General features: G+C 38.8%; 1 protein-coding gene across 4 annotated transcripts; it reads right to left on the bottom strand.

The window, feature by feature from the left end:
- Positions 1-2,499: 2,499 nt before the first annotated feature.
- CLSPN (claspin) lies at positions 2,500-20,889 on the bottom strand. 4 transcript variants are annotated; one of them, XM_085306688.1, is made up of 25 exons: positions 20,754-20,889; positions 19,732-19,861; positions 18,674-19,131; positions 17,660-17,833; positions 17,217-17,306; positions 16,886-16,958; positions 16,063-16,171; positions 14,865-15,421; positions 13,613-13,804; positions 12,528-12,715; positions 11,758-11,960; positions 11,346-11,410; positions 10,364-10,569; positions 9,709-9,869; positions 8,941-9,167; positions 8,589-8,703; positions 7,761-7,842; positions 7,316-7,407; positions 6,528-6,692; positions 6,313-6,434; positions 5,485-5,612; positions 4,864-4,969; positions 4,540-4,622; positions 4,160-4,321; positions 2,500-3,892 (listed from the first exon to the last, which is right to left on the bottom strand). In XM_085306688.1, the coding sequence occupies exons 1-25, from the start codon at positions 20,772-20,774 to the stop codon at positions 3,779-3,781; spliced, it is 4,023 nt and encodes a 1,340-aa protein (XP_085162814.1). In that variant the 5' UTR covers positions 20,775-20,889; the 3' UTR covers positions 2,500-3,778. The 4 variants fall into 4 exon arrangements, with proteins under 4 accessions (XP_085162814.1, XP_085162815.1, XP_085162816.1 ...); XM_085306689.1 differs by having other exon boundaries at positions 8,589-8,700; XM_085306690.1 differs by having other exon boundaries at positions 10,364-10,566.
- Positions 20,890-22,161: the final 1,272 nt, after the last annotated feature.

The following is a 22,161-nucleotide window of genomic DNA, read 5'->3' as shown; positions in this document are numbered from 1 at the left end:
GGCGTCAGGACTGGGCCTCGCTTCCCGGGCAAAGCCGGCGGTGGGCACCACGGATCCGGGCTCCGAGCRCCAACCAGCCCTTGGCGAAGCCCCCGACGGCGTGGAAGGGGCTCTCCCGCCTCTGGCAAGGCTGAAATGGCCCCTGCCCCGGGGCGGGGGGTGCTGCGAGCGCGGCTCCTTCCCGCCCCTTCACCCCTCTCCACGGCGGCTGCTCCCTGTCTTCCCTCGCTCAGCCGGGTCGGCCAGCCTGGGATRGCGCTTGGCACTTCCCGCGGCAGAGGGGAGAGTTTTTCTTTTTTTTTTTTTTACTCCCTTTTAGCGCAACTGCATCATCTCAGCGCCGGGAGGAGCGAACGAACCGACAGCGGAAAACGAGAAGCCAGCGCCGAGCTAGCGCGGCGGAGCAGCGGCGCGGAGCCGGGCGAGCGCAGGTCCCCACGGCGGCGGCACGGAGAGGGTCCGCGGCCGGGACCGCGGCTCTCTCGTCCCCGGTGGCACCGGGGAGCCCGGCACGAGGAGCGGCAGCGTCTCGGGGCGCGGTGCAGCCCCTCCCGTAAGAGCTGCCCGCGGCCTCTCGCCCCTGCCGCCCCGACGGCGCTTCCCACGCGGGACGCAGCACGCGGGGCTCGGCACAGGGCTCTGCACGCCCTCAGCTCCGGGGAGGTTTTCTACCTGGGGGACCGGGGGTGTTAAATGTTTACACGGAGCAATAATAGCCAGAAATCTTCTTCCCGCTCCCTGTATTTCAAATTAAAAGCTCTTCAGGCCTGATAGTATTTTTCTACTTAAAATAATTAGCTCCGGAACAAGCAAAACATCCTTTTTTCTTCCTGGGTAGCAGCTCTATTCCGAGGGAAGGCAGAACAAATGCCATYTTTGTGCCCGGCGACACGTCCCGCGCAGAGGTCTCTGAGACCGCTATGGCAAAGACAAACTTCTGGAGGGATTCTTCCTCCACCAGATACCTCTTAAAGCTACTACCTCTGCATGAAAAAGTATATGTCTAATTAAGGAAGTGGCTAATTTGCATCTAATCCTTTACAGTTCTGCAGAGCATGGAAAACTATAACAATTTCCCTTTGAGTCAGAGTAAATTTTAAGCTTTAATCGCACTTCATCCCCCTTTTCCTAGAGGAAGGACAATCTATTACTGCTCTCTAGTGGCAGGAGTTAACTGTGAAATTAAGAAAAGTTGCTGGATGTTGCAGCTTTTGAATTTTTTTTCCTTGTAAATCTGTGCTGAATTAGTATAATTTACAAATCAGTGTAAACACAGACAATTAACTGGATATTCAGTAATCCACTTTCAATTAAGTTGCCCTTAGAGATTGCTGATAAAGGATTTTTCCTCCTTCATTTGCTTCCCTAAAAAATAAAGAAACAAATTTTCAAAGGCCCCAGATCCAGGTATGCTAATTATTAGAATTGTTAGAAGCATTAAAAATAGATTTGAATTGTCAAATCACAGCCCTTCCAATCCCACTCTGTTTCTCATCTTCTGAATAATGATCTGTCCTATACTGAGACTTGCAGTCTTTACCTACTGCACTTCTAAAGGACAGACACATTAAAAAAGTGAAAAGCACAACATGTTTGACAAAAATCTCATGCAACTGTGAGCTTTTTTTTATTGTTAACACTCAGAAAATGTTTTCATGCACTGCATTCCTGAAGATTATAGTTTGCATATAAACTTCAGTAAGCAAAAAAGACTAAGAATCTTTCTGAGGTGCTGTGTCTCAGCACTCTATGAGGCAGGTAATAAATGAAACTAATTTAATGTAGATTAACACCACTGCAATCTCCAAAGTGCGCTCTCAATGAGATGTTAAGGGAGTTAAGAATTGAAAGTTCGAGGGACTTCAGAGTTCACACCACTRGGTACCAATATTTATCTTATCGTTAGTACATTCATAGTTAAGTCCCAGTAGAGAGAGTTCTCAGCAAGTGCAATGCTACTACCATAGCTGTGAGTGAACTGGAGATGTGTTTGTAAATTTAAAACACCCACAGAGGCTTAAGTGCACATTGCCTCTGCTTTTGGAGAGGATGACATTAGCCAAGCTACTGTATATGCACAGCCAGAAGCAGTGTGGCCAAGTTTGCTCTATATGCAAAGTAAAATAAGGATATCCAGCTATTCGAAAAYAAAACAAACAAACAAACTCTAAGGGGCTAGATTGAGATGCCATGTCTAGAGTACCAGTTCAAATTCAATAAAGCCAGCAAGCACACCTCAAGCCAATGACAAAGGAACTAACAAAACTAAAACTACAGAAGCATTAAAAAGAAATATATTCTTACGGCCAAGAATTTTATGCAAATATAATCCAAGTGGAAGACTTGAAGACTTGAGAATTTACACTCCAATAAACATGGGAAGGTAGTTTTTGCTACATTTCAATATTAGTGCAGCTGTTACGGAAGGATTCAGTTGTTGTTACCAAAAAGAAAAGAAAAAATAGATGAACATTTTGAAAAAAAACACATGTACACAACTTGAGTGAAATCCTATACATTAATTCCAACTGCCTCTAAAATTAAAAACAGGTTTTATTGTAAAATTGCACTCCAATTTGTACCATAATTCTTTATAAACATAATATACAGTAAAATATTTTACATGTAGCACACCAGGCGTATGCTTATGATATTACAAAATTTACAGTTCAAGATTCTTCTCCGACAGAGTCAGCAACATAAGTATTTGAAATGAAGTCTTAGCAAGATGTTCAGTCTTACAGAACAGGGCATTGTGTTACCATAATCAAGTCTCTACTTTTTACACATTCAGCATATAATCAGAGATGCTGTATATTCTAGTTACATCCTAAGTTTCTTTCATACAATCTAGAAGARTTGTGAATAATGGGTCCTTATTATCTCCTTTCCTCATTCCAGGGAAGGCCTTTCATTTCTAGCTGTTCAGAAAGGGATTATTTGCCATGGAGGACTGCAGCTTGAATGAAAACAAGGGGACAGGTAATTTAAGAGAGCCTTTAGTTGTTCAAACAAAACAAAAGACTCCAAAATCAAACAAAAAACCTGCACATCTTTTTCTCTCCTGTATCTGCCATTCACATTCTTCCCTCTCCACACACATTCATACACATGCCTATGAATATAAACAGTAATAAAAGCTTGGAAAGAAATCTCGATCATATGGCCTCATAAAAGACTGGTGCTTTTTTCCTTTTTTAAGTATATATTTGAAGTGTAAACTAGAACATCTCAAGACACCAAGCTAGTAAGTGCTTAATGTTAGAGAAAATAAAACACTGAAGGGAAYCATAGTTAAGTCAGTAATGAAAGCATAAACAACATACGTCCTGCTGTATTTAACACTGTTTCCTTCTTATCCAAAATTGCAGGAATACTTCCTTCATCTGTGCTTTAAATTTATTGCAGCATCTTTGCATCATACCTATCACATGAACAGTATTTTCAATAATGAATAGATACTGCTGAAACACTTGAGGTTGTGAGGACTGTATACAGTAGTGTAAATTTCCTTAATGCTTGGGCAGAGATCAAGTTAGCATTTCATTCCAGTCCAGGTATGGATTGTGTGCTCTCTTGTCTGCCACGGAACACTGAGAAAGACTAAGAGGAATAAACAAGACCATTGCCTGGAAATTACTGGAACTTGCTAAATGGCAGCAGAGCAAAGGAAGTATAGCAACTGTTTTCTTTCTGGATGATTGCTGACAGAGATTTGCAAACCAAACTGCAGTTGGCAAAGAGACAAGATATAACTTCTGGCCCTAAACAGAAACATTCAGCTCTCCAAGTACTGGAATATGCTTCGACTTTGAGTTGTTTGTGCTGTGCTGTCAATCCTGGGCCGCTTGGCCAGGGATGTTATTACTGCAGTAGGACCTCTTTTCTTCACCTATAAAGGAGAAGGATACATTAGTAAAAACAAAATTTCCAAACAGTTTAAATTCTGAATTATACGAGTACATCTTTGGTGCGAGAGCACATACTTGTACAACTGGACATCACTGAAAATATTTAAAATACCAATGCTGCAAACTGCTCAGCAATACTTAACATCTGTACTCTTAAATAATCTAGTAAGAGCTGCATAATCAGCCAGCAGTCTATAACACAGAAGAACATTACACAACTGACAATATATTCCCACATAAATCTTTACCTGAAGTTTTGATTTCTCCTTTGCATCTTCRCTCTTGTCTGGAGAAAGTGTGTGAAAGACAAAATTCCTTGAATTTCGAGGAGCATTTGGATTAAGTTCTGACATTGCTGCTAGCTTCTGAAGTACAGCTTTAGGTCTATTCAAGAGAGATCCATTTTTTAGCTGAAGAATAAAGGAATTCTACGTTAAGCCACACACACAACCATGACAGCTCTTTTAGTAGCCTACTCTTCACAGAAAAGACTATTCCCTACTACATTGTTACTGAGTATTTCCTCACCACCATACAAAGCACTGATGGCCAGAATCTAGGATTAGTTGACTTAGATGYATTCTATAGATGCAGTATGGAAATAGCCTTCTTCAAAACCATTACCAACCTGGACATCAGTGGCAGGTCTGAACGCTTCAAATGGGTTCCTGGGCAACAGYTGTGTTTCTTGAGCCACTACTACAGGGCTTGCTAACAGAGACAATGAGGAGAATGTTAGTTTTTGAACTTCATATGAAAGAATATAATTTTCTATCAAAGTAAATTTTATATCAAACTAAAGAACTCAGAATTGACAACAGATAATTAAAGCTGCAGACAAAAGTAATCTGCAGCTTTATACTACTGATAGATACTGGAGACTAGGTAGCAACAACTGAAAGTTAAACTCTCTCTCTCATGTGGTTGCCACTTCAATAAGAAGTGGACTTACCTTTCTTCTGTAGGGACTTAGCAGTTACTTTTTTTGCTAGTTTCATAAATTGGCTATCTTCACCGACTTCCTCCTCCTCTTCCTCCTCCTCTTTGTTTTTTTCCTTCTGTAGCAGAGAAGGTATTTTGTCAAATTGGAAAAGCTTACATTAAGAATGAACATTTCATTCASTAATTCAAGTAGACCAAGCTCTTTTATTACATTTGATTTATATATTCTTTTTTTCCCCATTGAAAAAGTTCCTTGTGATTTGTTAGATACTTTATCATCCTCATTCTATTAATRAACAACAACATCATATTCAGTTGACAAAGCTAACCTAATGCTGAAACTTCTAAAACATGGAGTTATGTTCCCAGTACAAGAAACCTATTCTAGCTTTGATAGTGACTTGTTTCAGAACACAGTTCCTTTGCCTCTCCCTTCTGAATTCTGAGTTAGTTGCTCCCGCTTTAAATATTTGCAGAAGAGAAAAAGAGCAAAACTCATGTTGAGAACATGAACAAGGATATGTTTATGAACAGTATTTTTTTCGGAGTTTAACCTGATCACCTAACAATTTCACATCTGGTTGGTATTGAGAAGGATTAACAAGATACCTTACTGAAAAATAATCAATACCTGCTCGCGAAGCCACCGTTCTCGCTCAAATCGCTCTTTTCTCCACTTTGCCTCTGTCTCATCAAGCTCTTCATTTTCATCATCATCATCTGACTCTCTCTGAAACAAGTCAATCTGTGAMGAATCATCTAGACAAGAAAAGAAAAGAATTATCTTTTCTAAACAATTCTGGAAAATATATCTCAGAAGTGAATTAAACRCAGAATGCTTTCTTTCATTTAGATGGATAACAGCTGGAACCACAACATCTAGCAAAACAGAGATAAAAGATCCAGTGGAAACATACCTACAGGAAGTATTGTACATCATTGGACAATATTAGAACCACTTGGCCAGCTCTGAATACAGAGAAGTACTAAGGCAGGATATTCAAGCATTCTGCAGACAGAATCTGTGTTCCTTACATATAYGTAAACCACATTCTTATTTAAATATACAGGGTAACTTAGTAGCCAAGAGCAAATAAGTATTAAAATTTACATTTGCCCTAGTCCACTGCTTACTCCTCACTACCATTAAAACATGGAATGTTTCTCCTTAATTTACTGGTTTCTTAATTTACTGGTTTCTATGCAGAACCCAAGGACAGTCTCCAGTCTGCACTATTATGAATAAGTAAGTCTTGTGTCAAAGGCAGAGCCAGTGTACCAGGAATTTTCTCTAGTGCATTGTGTCCTCCACCTTGTTTGAAACAAAAAAAAATGACTATTTARATACATAGTATCACTTATTTCCAAAGGAAACATTCAGGACATACTATGCACCTTTTACCCAATGACCTTTTCCAAACTTTCACCCCTATTTACTGACTATGAATCAGAAAGGCACCTATGTTCTTCCATCTGAATCTTCTCATTCTGCCAGGGCCATCACTGTGCAGGTCCCCATCAATGAGATACCTCTCTTGGTATAAGCGTAACTGACGCTTGTCATCATCAAGCATTGCCTTCCTATTAAAACACAGGAAAGAAGTTTGGGTTAGTTCAGATTATACCCGAGAGCCATAACTTCACGCACAAACATATACCCATACTGTCACTGACATGTGTAGTTTCTGGATTTGATTTTCTAATTCCACATCAGTAGGGAGTTCCTCATCAATAATCTCTTCTTCATATTCATCCAGGTCTTCGCCATCATATTCATCCTCACTTCCCACATCACTCCCTGACAGCTCTGCCTCATCTTCCATGAAATCCTGTAGTTTTCTATAAAAGAATGTTAAAAGAGTTCAGTTTAGCAGATTCATAATCATCACACAAATCTTCCAAAAGCAAGGTCTATATTTTGAGATAAAATTAGCACCTATCATAGAAGAGAAACTGATTCACCTGTAACATTTGAAAGGACTAGAGTTCTTGCACACTTACCTACACAGCCTGCCAATGTGCAACACCCCAGATTATTGTCATCTACTAGATTTCTTGCTAATTGTCTACCAAATGTAATCACAATAAGTGTCAACTAGATGTTTCACTTACTAGAATAAATACCTTAAGATACAAGGAATGAGAGCAACACTCTCCTAATCGCTTTTCTGGTGAAAAAAGCATTGCATTGCTTTTATCCTAGCCTTTTGCTTTCTATTTTAAGTGTTACTCGCTCCTCTACAGCCCACTATCAACATGGTTAAACTCATGCAACCCAACAGCACCAAAGCATAAAACCAAACACCAGAGCCAAAACCAGAGCCACATAAACAGTAGCTTGATAAGAAATAGCTGTGCTCAAGCCATTAATACTGAGGTAGGAGAAGGAATTATAGATAAAATTTCTACTGCTATTAATATTCTATTCTTTCTGGCAGTTAAGATAAAATAAATCTATTTACAGTTTTTTCTTCAAGCCCTGTCTATGTCTCAACAGCTCCTCTTCATCACTAATTTCTGCTTCTTCAGCATCATCATCTTCACTTTTTTCATCCTGTCCAAAAAAACAAAACAAAACAAAACAAAACAAACAAACAACAGAAATGTAGGAATTTCTGCAAGTGGATTGTTTTGTAATATCAGCCTCTCCTGTCCTTCAATCAATAAATACAGACTAAAACACTACAGACTGCAAAGGACTTGCTAAGCTAAGTTGTTTTATCCAGTATATTGGAATATTAAGCAGTCATTTTTAGTGATCCAAACTAGTCTTAAAAATACCTCAGTAACTTGTTCAGGAAGACATGATACTTTGCACTGATGGATATATTTAAAAATGATGAAAAGATAAATGCATTTCTTATAGTCAGAACGYTGCAGCAATCACTTTGTTCCATCAGCTCATACCTCTTCACTATCAAAGGCATTGTCATCTGTTATAAGTTGAAAATCACCAAGTTCTTCTTGCTCTTCCTCATCTTCTTCTTCCCTATGGGAAAAATTAATGAAAGAAATACATGCTTTCATTTGACCAACAACAATGGCTTTGCAATAATTCAAAGAAAGACTGCAACTGTCATGTTAGCTGGTCTCAGGCAACTATCTAAGAAAGAGTCTGAAGAGCTACGGCCTCCCAACAGCACGTAGCTTTAGATACTTAAAACCCCCATTAGCATTAATGTTTCAAGTCCTCAGGTCTTTAATTGCAGAAATCATGGGGCAAATATTAATTTCCAAATTTACTCTGATTCCTTCAATAATCTCCGATTCCTTCAATATTCTCGTTTGTTAAGCCTCACTATCCTTTTGTCAAGCACTAATATGCCTTTCCAGTTTAAACAGTGGAGAAAATTTCATGGTTCTTGCAGTCTGGCAACAGCCCAGAACCCTAAAGTCCTAATTCCTAACAGTCTTTCTTTCGGGACTATTAATCCCTAACAGTCTTTTCTTCAGAACTAGTGAAAAGTGTATTAAAGAACTTCCAATATCACTGAAAGACAAAGATGTATCTCCCTTTACAGTAGCTGTCACATTCTATATTTCCTTATGTTTCTGTCAGTATATGCTGCTGATTTAAGGAATGGCTACTGAGCAATTTGCAAYATTCCTCCCCTTCACCACCACACTTTCTCTTGTGACATTTTGAATTGATGTTGAAAGAGGAAAACATATCAAGAGTGAAATGTGACAACTGCCACTATAAACTCTCATAAATCTATGAAGAATAACGCTAACCTGTCTGTTGGGAAGGAGCCTGAACAAAGCGCTAGAGCTTCTGCCATTGGATCTTCTATGTCACTGTCTTTTTCAGCCTTAGAAGATGCTGAAGATGCCCATGTTGGAGAACCTGCTGCAAAAAAGGAGTAAGATAACTTACTAGACAGAGATGTTTGAGCTCCTAGAACATCAGAAAGCATCTTAGAAATGACACGTTATCATGCACCTATGAAGGTGACAAATTGTTAAAGCTCTCAGAATGCTCAGAAGTTCCAAATTCTGTATTAGTGACCAGAACTAAAGTGTATGTTAGTGTAAAACTTATAGATCAGGTCACCAGCAAAGCTAGGAACAGAATTTTAGAACATACTCTGAGATACAAATTTTCCTGAACAAAGATTGAGCAATTCTTCCATGTTCTGCTTTGTGCTGCTGTTGGTATTTGGCACGTCTTCAGTTTGACTGCTAAACTGTCCAGAGCACAAGTCCAGTAATTCATCCATGTTGGCATCCATTGCATTTTCATCCATACTAGCCAGAGTCAACCGATGCTTTGAGGACTGATATTTATTCCTATGCTGTCCGACATTCAAAAATCTGAAAAAAAGTCTTTGATTAGAAAAATCTTATAATTTTCATTTTTGACCAGTAGAAGAGCTTTTCTCCAGAAAATTTCCTATGATTATTGTACAAGTAACATTATAGGGTTCCACATTTGAATTTGATTTCCGATCTACTTTTGTCTTTTTGAATAACTGCTATTGGTCTGCTTCCTTAATTAATATATCTTGAAAGCATACGCCAGATACATTCAAATCACAACATCTTTCACAAYTGCTGATTTACTTGATAATGTAAATACAAATAAGAACATTTGAAAAATATTTATGTACACACACTAAACGTGACATTTTTGCTCTTTTATATTAAAATGAGAAATAAAACTGATTAGTAAAAGAAGGTTCTCATCGACACAGTGTACTATATAAAAGTTATCAAAGTACAGAAGAACATAAGCTATTTACTCTATAACCTCTCTATATAACCTAGAAGAATCCTMCTAAATCCCAAGTGCTGATCTATATGTCCTATTTTGGTTAAAGGGCATAAAATGTCATCCTTTATACCTGTAACTTACCCATCTGCATCAAGCAGCTGGCTCTGAGTGTCATCTTCCAGCGAAAATTGAAACTGTGACTCTCCAGGCCCTGGAAATAAACTCTTAGGCTCAGGAGAGGCATTATACAGGTCCTGGGAATCTTCTATGGGAAGAGAGGGCTCAGACATCTTTCCTGAGCTCTATACAATGGAATGTAAAAATGTACAAGTTATTTGCTTTGCAACCCTAGAAATCAAAAGCAAGAACTGGATAAAACATTTAAGCTATTTTAAAGGATAAACAACRTGCAGGCTTAAAAGAAATTAAAGTATACCCACATTGTTCTGATATATCATTAAGAGTTCACTGATATGAGAAGTTGTGTAGCCCATGTGAGTATACTTAAGAAAATATACAACAAATATACTTTAGATACCAGAAGTGGGTTATAACATCTTTTCTTTGAGGCTTTAGAATGTAAGCTTTTATAATGTCTTTTAATTCATTCCATTATGGAGACATTTTAAACTTTAGGGAGAGCTTGCTTTTCTGAAATCTTAGTCACATAAAGCATGTTAGCTAGATGCCTTCTTCTGCTATTATTATTTTTTATATATATGACAATCAGAATTAAATGTATTTATTCATTATCCGTTGTGTTAGTATATGACATGAATAGGACTGAGAATCTTACCTTGGAAGCAGAACTGATAAAGCTTGTTTTGAAAAAACCTGGGGAGGGTGACCTGAAACCTCCTGCTGCAGATAAAAAGTTCCCTCCACGTGACATCTGCTTGTTGCAGGGCTGATATGATGGAATCATGGAGCCAATTAGCTCAAAGCTGCTGTTATGGCTATTATCTTTTGCCGGTGTTGGCAGAGAAAATGAATCATCATCTTCTAAAAAGAAAGCAAATATTTTAATATAATGCTTAACTCCTGTATTAATAAAGTTTTCCCTGTTTATAAGCAAACCATAAATGAATTAAATTCTTCCTTTAGTRTATGCAGGGGGCATGAAAAATAGCTATTTGCTGTTTCTTCATGACATCTTACTATATCCTGAAAGACAACTATATTCATCCCGGTCTCCTTTCCAGACAAAATAAATTCATTTCTTTCAAATTCACATTCTGTTCATCTATTGTGCAATATGTCTACATCTTATTAAAATGCAATGCCAAAACTGAAGGCAACATTTCTGAGACCTCTCTAGCACCTGTATCAGAGTTTTCTAGTTTGAAGTTCTTATTATTTCATTCCCAAATATCTGCCTTTTTGTAAAAGTGTCATATGCTTTTACTCAATTTCATGTGTGGCCAGTAAAAACTTCTGATGCTATTCTGCAACACCAACATCTTGCCAGAAATACATTACTTTGTACTTATATGCTGGACTTCTCCACAGATGAGCCACATCACACTTTTCTACTGCATTTCACCTTGTTGATTTCTGATTGTTCTTACATTTTTACCAATATTACTTTTAGTTTTATACTCCCTTGCTTCTTTCAAGCCCTTTCAGTCCTTCATCAAAAAATTTATAATCATACTCTCCAACTGTACAGATGATGAAATAATAGAAATATTGAATACCAATAGCAATTAGAACATTCTACATGTGCCCTTTAAAAAAAAACAAAAAAAAAAGTAGCTATAATAGTAGATACACTTTACCTAACTTGGAAGCTCCTTTGTCTGCAGATTCTTCTATTTCAAGTTTCTCATCAGGAAGAGAATATCTGCAATTTATTAAATAAAACGTATTTGCTAATATATACCAGACGAAGTTCTATTGTTTAATTAAGCCTATCAGCAWAAAACACAGTAATACACAAAAAATGCACATGGCAGACTTCAATTAAGAAACAGAAAATTTAGCTGATAACAATTGCAGTTGTTTGGTTTTCTAGCAATATATATACGTATGAATGCATGTATAACTTTTGGAACTAGACAGAAAAAATGCTTATAAAAGGCACTTTAAAAGGACATCACATATGCTTATACTAAAGCATGGAATACTAACATATATATTAATCAGATTTAAAATTGCTTGGGCACCATTTCTAAAGGTTGATTCATTTACCCCATTTTGGAGGAGCTGTCTTTAAACAGCATCAATGTAGACTCTGTTGAAGGTGGTTTGGGAACAGGATCACAGTGCACAGTTTTATCCACCTTTTCTCCATCAATTGATTCCTTATCAGTTTCTTTATCACCATCTTCAATGTGTTTCTCTTCTAAATCTTCATCATCTTCCTCTGCCTCCTGAAGGAGAAATTCCACAGTCTTAAAAAAGGAAAAAGAAAAATCAGGTATGTAGTGTTTACTGCTTTGATCYGCCTACTTTCATGGATACTTTCAGAAGAAAAATTTTAACACATGGAAGATGAAACAGACTGGCATTGCCAGTTCTTACATATGCCTGGATATCCCACTCTGAGCAAATTAGCACAGAGGTGCTAATTGGAATAGCCACGCCATTCAGATCCATTTTAAAAAGGAAAAGCTATGGCTAATCCTACCCCAGACCAGGTAGGTGATTTCAGTCAGGGATGCATACGTACCACGAAAATTGTCCTCTGTGCACAATGAGCCAAGGATATATAAAAAGAGCAAGTAGCACTAGAATCTTTCATACGCTTATTTTTAGGTTTAATACTGTTAAGTCAAAGAAAGAAAATACTAATAAGTTCAGTTTTAGGTAAGTAAAATCTTGGAAATTCTAATTGTAACAATTTTTCATAYTCTTCAGAACTATTTGGCAATTACCCCAATAAATATACAACTTCTAATTATGAAAGATGACCAGAACCAAGGAGTTGAATAGGTTATATAAAAATGCTGCATATAAACCTCATGATTGCCTTCTTCCTCTTCCTCAGACTCATCTGTCATCTCTTCCTCCTCCTCCTCCTCCTCTTCTTCCTCCAACATGTCTTCATTATCTAGTTTAAACAGGGCTTGCCGCTTTTGGCGTTCCTCAGTTCTGCGGAGTTTCATGGCCTCCTGGAGTTTAGCCTTCAATGCTTGTAGCTTTTCACCTACACAGAAATGAACAAGTTTACGTATTAGATGTACTACAGTGAATCCTTAAGCTTTATTGCTTCAAACATCCAATTAATATATCTCTGTGCACAAAAAGAGGAATTAAAAAACTACTTATTTAGATTTTTTTTTATGAATTGATCTGGCAGCTTGAAGAACTAGAGCACCTAGCTTCAACRAGTTCCATTTAGAGAGGCAACAGAATCTCATGAATTATCAAGATTTCTCATTATCCATAGATGCCACTGGCACAGCCTTCGAATAGTAGGGTCCGTCTTTCTACTGTGTCTTTTGGGAACAGCTTCCAATTGCCAAGGGCAGATGTGCTATAGCACATGAGATAATTAAGAGCAGCTAAAAATAATACATGCCTACAGTACCAGTCAAATAATCTGTTTCTTTTAATGTGACAGTCACATTCACATGTATTCTACTTGCAAATATATATATACTTCTATTAAGAATTGCAGTATAGAAATAATTAGGGATGGAAGAACTACTAAATGAGAATAGCACACAAGGAATATGAGAGTTACATTTAGAGGGCTGATGGAAGAGAACAGTGTTTGCGAATGCTTATACAAAATATTGAGACAGATGGAAAAGAATCCAGAGAACTAGTTGCAAATATATGACGTAGGGCAACCTGTTCTTCAATAGCCAGTACAATTTAAGAGGTCTCTCTCTCCACTTTTTTTTTAAACAGGCAATACACATTAGAAAAAAAAAACATCCAAAAGAAACATATACATACTAATTCTAGAAATAAGAGTTCTTTAATCTGTGTTTCAYGGGGCAGATTGGGGAAAGGAGGAGATGAGGGGGAAAAGAAAGCTAGGGGGGAACAAAGTGTTCTCCAGTTCAACCATCATCACTTCTCTTCCCAAACCTACCTGGCTTTGTGTGGATTGTTTCATCTAGGTTTTCCGTAACTAATATTGCTGACACCACATCTGCTTTCAGTTCCTCYTTTCCTTCAGATGTAGYCTCTTTACGAATRATGTTCATGTTTATRGTCCGTTCAACTTTAGATTTTGAAGTTTGAAGAGTGTGCTTCAAGAAACGTGCTTTCAAGGCTTCTAATTCTTTAAATGCACATTAATTAAATTTCAAAATGCAAATTAAATGAATTTGATAACATTTACAAGAGCAAAAAACCTAACAGCTTGTGTACTGAAGTTGTAACAAGCGTAGGGTAAGAATATATTAAAGGAAGTTAATTAAAAATTCTAAACATTTAATATTTTAGCGTTTCTAAAAGAAATGCTATTTGATTTATAATACAGTAAGCTACTGAACAATATTTTGCTGTAACTTGCACTTAAATGGTATTAACTAACTTTAAATCATCTTACTGTTAACTGTGATTTATCCATAGTATCTCATTTCATTTACAGTCTACCCTTTCAGTCACCAGGCATCTCTAAGATTCTGTCAACACATATATTTAAAACTAGACTTCTTAGAAAAAGAAAAAAATCCCTATTTCTTGGCAGAGGTCAGTTTTCTGCATATTATGAAGGAAGTAGCATCTAGCCCAGATATCCTCATATATCTTCTAATACATGTAGATTTAATGGAATTATAGAATTGCTTAACCTTTGGCAATCTTGCTCTGAAAAAAGGTTCAATGATTTAATATTGAAGAATAACTCAGATGTGCAAATTGCAGTACCTAAAAGACATTCAGAACATTTTTTCTACAGAAGTAAGCTATTTGAGTGCTATCCAACTATGGCTTTTAACAAAATCAGTGGTCAATACTTTGGAACATGKGCTGGTTTTGTTTCTGGATAACTACTGCATGCCCTGTTTTAGATCAGTTGGAAAAGTACTGCTCCTGCTTTAAGTACTAATATAATTTACTAGAGCGGAATGGAAATAAATTACTGATCATTAATTAGTTACAACTGAGCATTCCTTTGAGCTTGCAAATAGTAAGCAGTCCAGACTTCTCTTTTAAGCATCATATGAAAGAAAATGCACACTAACACAAAGCAAAGAATCTGTACTAGTAAGAGAACATGCTTGACTTGCTCTATCACCATTGCCTAAACCTTCCTCAGGGGTTTTCCAGTTAAATTCAGTTTGATTCCRCTCACTTGGGCAGATCAGAGAAGGTTACAGTAACAGTAATAATGATACCTTTACTTGAATCAGATTCATCAAGGTTTATAAAGGATTCATTGTCAGTGCAGATCCTTGGCTTGATGGACAGGTCTATCCCCAGTTCCCGAAGTTTATCCAACTTGGATTTCCTTACTTTTTCAGGCTGAGCCACCAGTCTAGGTGCCACTTGTTGACTGTGTTCTTCACATGCTGCTTCTGGTCCTGTTTTGACTCTTTGCTCAAGGGCATTTTCTCCAGCTGCAAGAGGAATTTCATTCTCCCTTTGTTCACTACAGTCAGTGCTTAGAAAGTTAGAATGTTGTTGTTCTTCTGAATTATTAGCAGCTGTTACAGTCCTAATTGTGTAAATATCAGCATCATCCTGTCTGGGCTTTTCAGCACAGTCTTCTGTTAAGTTCTCTCCTTCATCAGCAAGAAGGTTGTTCACAGTAGCATTAACAGCTCTGCTAAGGCTTGTTTCTGGTTCACTAGCTGCTGACTGATCACCTTCTATCCGCCCATCCTTGCAATCCATGCTTAAATTCTTTGTACCTGCAGTTTCTTCATCTAGAGAGACCTGATACTTCATGGACCTAACAAAAGTAGAAAGAAATATACCATCCATTAACATGGCTATTGTGAAAGGAGAGAAGAGGTCTACTTAAAACTCAGAAGGAAAGAAACCATTTTCTAATGATTAAAGGAAATAAGTATGGAAAACTATTTTGAGGAAATACAGAAGCTAATGTGGTTTGAGTTTATATCATTTAGTTACCTTATCACAACACAGTATAAACAAATAGAGAGATTTTGTGACCGTAGTAGTATTTTAGTATTCTACTATACACTATTCAAAACCAGAACTTGTCCAAGTAAAGAGTTAGGGTTCAGTCTAAAGTACTTCAGAGTAACTTTGCACGAGTATGTTACTTTATATGGACTATTAGGTCCTAATTACTTCAATGGTATGACTATGTAAAGATTGCCTTAACAACGACACACTCCTAATTACCAGGTGTTTATGGAATTAAAGGTACCTAACAAATAGCAATAGTTTCTTAATAAAACTTCGCAGTCGAAGCAATAGCCACACTTAAACTAGAAACAATATTGTTTCTAATTGTATACAGAACAGATGTGTACGTGATACTACTCCAATAGCATGCCTCATGCAAAGTCTGGTTATCCTCAAAATTTATGGAAAAAATATCATGAGGAAGGCTTAAGTCCTTACTTCAGGAATAACATGGCACTTCCTTGGCACACTGGTCGAGGTCTACGCTTGAAGAATTCATGAATGCTTTTAGTCTCAGGCACATGATATGGGAGAGACAGAGATGACTCTACCAGAGAAAAGAGGTGAAAGAAAATTTTAAAAAAAGTAATCAAAGGCATTATAGTATACATTGATTCGGTATCTCAAAAGTTCAAAGGAGCTTGAGACAAGTACTTTGCAGCAAAGATATCTGACTAGGCACAAACACCACATCTGCTTTTAGTTCCTCTTTTCCTTCAGATGTAGTCTCCTTATGAAAAATGTTCATGTTTATGGTCTGTTCAACTTTAGATTTTGAAGTTTGAAGAGTGTGCTTCAAGAAATATGCTTTCAAGGCTTCTAATAGCATCGTTTAAATTTGAATATAGCAAAAACAGGTATTTGGGAAGAGTTCCAACAGCTTACAGTCTTGAAGAACAAGTTTGCAACATGCCCAGAATTCATTAGGAAAAGAACTATGTTGTTAGTATCAGAATGGCAGGACCAGTTTCAATTTTATTACATGCCTATCTAACTTTCTAAATATTAACTAACTTTACATAACTAGTTAAAGACAAATTTATAGGCACAAGTGAGATACCACGTTTGCAGCAGGATTTTTTCCTTAATTACAAAGCTACCTTTAAACAGGTTCTTGATTAAAAATGGTCTTGCAGTCTTTAACTCTGAATAATTCATGCCAAGTGAAAGCAGGATCTTGCTTCTCAGATACGTTCTTTCAATTTCTCCCCTAAATATCTTAATAGTATATATCTTTACTTACAAAAAATTTAAGTTTTACCTCGAATGAGTCGTTGGGTTTCACTGTGCAGTTGCTTAATGGCTTCTTTACTTAACCTTGCTGCTTTCCGCTCCTTAAGGGGRAAAAAAAAAAAGAAAAGAAAGGCCTCTAAAGTCACAAAGCAAAATATGGGTTTACATCTATACTTTCTAAATAGGGTTCACCCCCTCTCCTTTCAAATAGCAAGAAGTTAGACTAAAGCAGCCAGTTGAACAGGAAAACGAGAACACCAAACCAGCAGAAAATAGGATAGTTCTAAAGGATATCACACAAAAAAACATTCAAGGAGAGTCATTTTAACATGACAGCTTTAAAAAGAGGAATGCTTTACCTTTCTTTTTGGTTCTGTAAATATGGGTTCCTCATTCTCATCATCAAACACATGTTTGTAGCCTTCATTCTCAGAAAATAGGTCTTTGTTCTACAGTGCGTAAGAGCAGACTCATTTATTTCAATAGATACATAAGCACGACCAAGGGCAAACATGTCAACAGTCAAAATAATCGCACAGAATTTTCATTGGTCACCATAAACATTAAAACACAAATGCTGCACAATTTTTCTGGTAGATTTCCAAAACTTTTACTGCAGTGTTRTCTTTCTAAGAAAACATCTGTCCTTCCTTAAGAACAAAGAATAGAACACTACTTTCTCCTCTTTCTTATTTGTTATAGCAAAAGAGCAGCACACTGTCCAAAACAAACAAACAAAGTTTTATATACACTCAGGTAAAACACTTCCCACCAATAACCTTACATTTCTATCTATTGTTACCTTTTTTTTTTTAATTTTGTCTTTCACTGCTGCTCGTATAGCTTCTAGTGACTCCTCATCTTCTGGGAGGGAATCATTTTCCTCYTCCTCTTCTAAACCATTATCGAAAAGTTCTTTGTCATCAAGAAGACATCCGCTGTCATTAAAAGGATACCTCTCACCACCATCTACCTGCTTGTTATAAGAATAAAGCATTTGCATAGTTCATATCAGAAGTYCCTCTTCAGTCTTAAAAATTTAAGACTACTTGCAAAAGGTCTTGATGATAACAAGTTAAAAAAGGTTTATGCCACCCGTACTTCAGCACCCTTATGCCCTGAAAGCCAGTCATACTCACTTCATAGCACCGCAAGTTGATGAACTAATTCATAGAGCAGTTTCCTATCTCTATAATATATAAAGACTTTGAAGAACTACTAAAGACCAAAACCGCTCAGACATAATAAATTAATACTTCAAATATTTTATAAATAGAAACAATGAACATAATTATTATCCTCAAAATTGTTTTTTGGCAGTGTTTCTATGGCCACTCAATTTGAACTGACGCTATTAGCTGGTATGCTCTGCTTCCATCTTGTGATGCTATAGCCTTATAATTGCACTGGGGAAAAGAGAAACCTGGATGTCATTTAACTATTGCTGATGAGCAGAATAAGAGGGAAAAAATGAAGCATAACACATCACTTTTGAGATCACAGAACTACCAAACGAACATAGACCTCTATCAACTTTCTTCTCTTTAACCCCTTCTGTCACAAGACACCCATTATCATTATCCCTGCCTGACTTCCCATGCACTGATGTTAAATCATCAAGTGTTAGGATCTGTACTTTCTCTGTAAATAAAACTGTTATCTTTTTATAGCAGAACTATAGCTCTGTGGATACCACATCTGCTGTTGTAATGTAGACACAAGTGATGCTGAAGTATTGAAACACAATAACCAAGTGCAAAAATATAATTTAACTTAGTTGGGGAAACATTTGGAATTTTCTGTCAAAAATATATACCTCTGCTCTAGGCTTCTTTTCTTTTTTYAACTGTTTAATAGAGTCAGTTCTTCTTTCTTTCTCCTTTCTCCTCCTTGATTTTCCTACAGATTTTTTTGCTGTCTCTTCTTCAAAATCACGTTTACGCTTTTTGTATTTTTTCCCAGATTTTAGGGGTCTCTCCTCTCCAAACTCATTCTCAGATAAGCCAGACTTTTTGCTCATTTCAAAGTTTTCAATTTGCTGTCGGTCACCAGTGTCACTGTCATCACTGTCCAGCAGACTTTGGCAAACCCGATGAGATTTTTTGCTCTTCTGGGTGATAACGTTCTCCTTTTCCTCTCCATTTTCCATGACTCCACCTGGAGTATCATTCTTTTTAGAAGAGCCACTGTCGTCTTCTTYATCTTCACTTTCACTGTCCTGAAGTAACCTTTTGCTTTTTGCTTTTYTACTTACAAAAATCTCTTCCTCTGAATCTGACAAAATATATATAAAAAGGAATGCATGTTATAGAGATGTGAACTTAATTAATAAGCAATCGCTTAAATACAACTCTACATGTAAACCTYTTAAATTTCATAGATTTCAACAACTATAGCAAAACAACTTGAACTCAGGTTTTCAAAATCCACTTTTTTCCTATCATGCAATATATAATTGACCTAAATTTATGCGAAAGTCTTAAGATTTTAGACTTAAAAAAAMCCCTACAAATTATTCACAAATAATTAGTAACGTTCCCCCAAACAATAATAAAACACAGTAACTAAATAAGTGCATATCATATTGCCATTGATAGATCAAGCAAATCATAAAAAAGAAAGAAAATAAGCAATTAAGACATTCACATCTCATTTGTCTTTTTGAACCTCAAGAATTGTTTTTATGATGTTTATAGGTATCTCTCTGCCCACATTCTAAGCAACCAAGAGGGCAGTCTGAATTCATATAGGTTAACAAAAACATGTGACTTTTAGAAGGCCAAAGATCACACAATCTCAACTTTCCAATAAGTTACTTGTAAAATGAAAAACGTGCTATTGAAGATAATCACCTCTAGGCACAATATTACAGACCTCTATCATCAAGAGATGCTACTCCCTTGTTGGAGTGACCTGGAGAGCCTGTTTCACAGCTGCCCTGTCCGCTGTCAGAATCACTGTCAGGGGTTTTCTGCAAGTTTGATTTCAAATCTTCTAAGTGAAGCTACAAAGTAAAGTAAAATTTTCTTTATTACAATAAATGTTGTTTATGCAGTAATGACTCATGGAGCTTAACTTCATTCCAAGACCTTGGCTGACACTTCACATAGGAATATATGCACACACAGTATTCATTGTAAGAACTAGCTCATATTTACAGGAGGGRAAACTACGCAACATCAACCTTTATTGGTTTTTAAATATGTTTAATGTTTAACTTGCACAGGAAAAAACAAAAATCAGCATACAGCAAGATCTCCACTGATTATTACAATGAGAAAATTAATGAGAAACTTTGCAATTTCATCTCCTAAAGCAGCGTTGTACACGGTGCAGGTGGCAGCAGGGACACTTGTGCCTGCTCTCTAGACAGCAGCCCCGGGCAAGGGCCCAGGGGCTGCCAGCRCGGACACAAAGGAAGGCTGCCAGTCCCGCACACACATGCCCTGGGACACCTCGTTCGGGGCTGGCCCCCTCCGAGCCGGGCCGGGCCGCCCGCGGCCTCCGGGGCCGGCCCTAACCGCCGCCACCCCTCATGGCCACCGCTGCAGACGCCTAGGCCGGAGCCTCCCTCCCAGCATGCCCAGCGCCCGGGAGGGCTACCGGCCTTCCCGACATGCCCCGCGCCCGCCGGGCACGATCCCGCCCAGCATGCACCGCGCGCGGCAAAGGCGGAAGAAGAGGGCGCCACAAGGCACGCTGGGAAGCGTAGTCTGTCCGAGGCGCGGAGTCCTGAGAAGGCGCGGAGCTGCCGGCGCGCTCCGGTATCGAGGAGACGCTACGGCCTCACTCACTAGCCATCCCCGCCGGTTTCCCCGCCGCGGCTAGAGGAGCCCTGAGCCTGCGGAAAGGTAGCGGACCGCCGATGGCCAGCTGCGCAGAGCGGCAAGACTCACCTCAGCAGAAGCCGCCGCCATGGCTCGGCCCGCGCGACGATGACGCCACCGCCGCCGGCAGCCGCGTCCCGGCTCCACACAAAACCTCCCGCCGCACAGCCGGGTAGGAAACCCTTCGAGTCTTCGCGCGCTGCCTAAGACCCGCCCCGCCTCTGGCATCAGCCAGTCGACGCTCAGAGCTGCCCCACAGCCCCGCCCCCTCTGTTCTTTATTGGGTGATTCCCCGGCTAGTCCCACCCTCTTCCCGCCTCGCCCAATTGTGGCTCTCTCTTCAGGGCTTTGCACGCCCTATAAGCCCGCCATTGGGTGGCGCCCTCCCCTGCTGTCAGAGCAGGGGGGTGACTTGTCTGCCGCGGTGTGTCTAGAGGGGGGTGCTGCCGGCCGCTCTGGCCGACGAGGCCGTGCTGGGTGCCCTCATGGCGCTGGTGGAGGGCAGCCCGAGCTGCCGGGCCTCGCCGTGGGCCCGGACCGGGGGGCGTTACTGGGCCTCAGAGAGTGGGTGGGCGCCTCGGGGCGGCTGCGAGCCTGCTGCGGGGACTGCCGCGAGCCGGCGCYTCTCGGGCCGGTGTGGACCTGCCCCCGTGCCTCTTGCGGGCATTTGCTAATGGGAGTGTAAAAGCCTTTCTGCTGCCAGCCTGGTGAGTACGGATAACCACTCACACCCGAGTGTGTGAATGTCTTGTGAAGCTGCACAACAGTAACTTGATATCTGTCCTTGAAGGCAAGCTAAGGACAAAAAAGAAAAAAAGTATATGTTCTGAAATAATTTGGTATCAATCACAGTTCTGTGGGGAATACTGAACAGATGGACTGATCTACTATGATAGTTCACATATGCATAACAAATTTGAAATAGACCTACATATACGTACATATGCTGAATAATAGCATGGAAGTGTTGCCAGCCCTCATGGAGTTTTTGTTACAAGTCTTGTAGTACTAGTGTTTCCCTTAAATATTCAACTAGTGCCAGGCAATTATGAGACTCTCAGATTTCATTTTATTTTAAAATATTTTTGTTGCTTCCACTTGTGGAGAAGATCTTGAAAATACAAACCCTGTAGGCTTAAAAATGCAAATAAAATGGACTTGACATTTATTATTTATGGAATGTTTTGACTTCTGACCCTGTGAGTCAGTTGAGAGTTGTTGGCTCRACAGAACTCAATAGCAAGAGAAAAGTGGGATGTGCAAGGAAGCCATTCACTAAAACAGCAAAGGTTTTTAAAAAGCAAAGCATCAGCAACCCCTTTATTTAGATTCTGGCTCCCCAAAATGGGCTGAAAAACCAGAGACAAACTGGGTTAAATTGCAGGTAACAAAACCAAAAATACTAGGTTATGCTGCATGCCTTGGTGGTGCTCACGGAGCATCTCAGTAAGCAGAGCACTGGCAGGCCCCTTGATTT

Source organism: Rhea americana, unplaced genomic scaffold, assembly GCF_003343005.1.
Source record: "Rhea americana isolate MKP2758 unplaced genomic scaffold, rheAme1 scaffold_246, whole genome shotgun sequence".
NCBI lineage: Eukaryota > Metazoa > Chordata > Aves > Rheiformes > Rheidae > Rhea > Rhea americana.
Note: the sequence above shows the minus strand (reverse complement) of the source record. Positions and strands in the feature narration are given on the sequence as shown.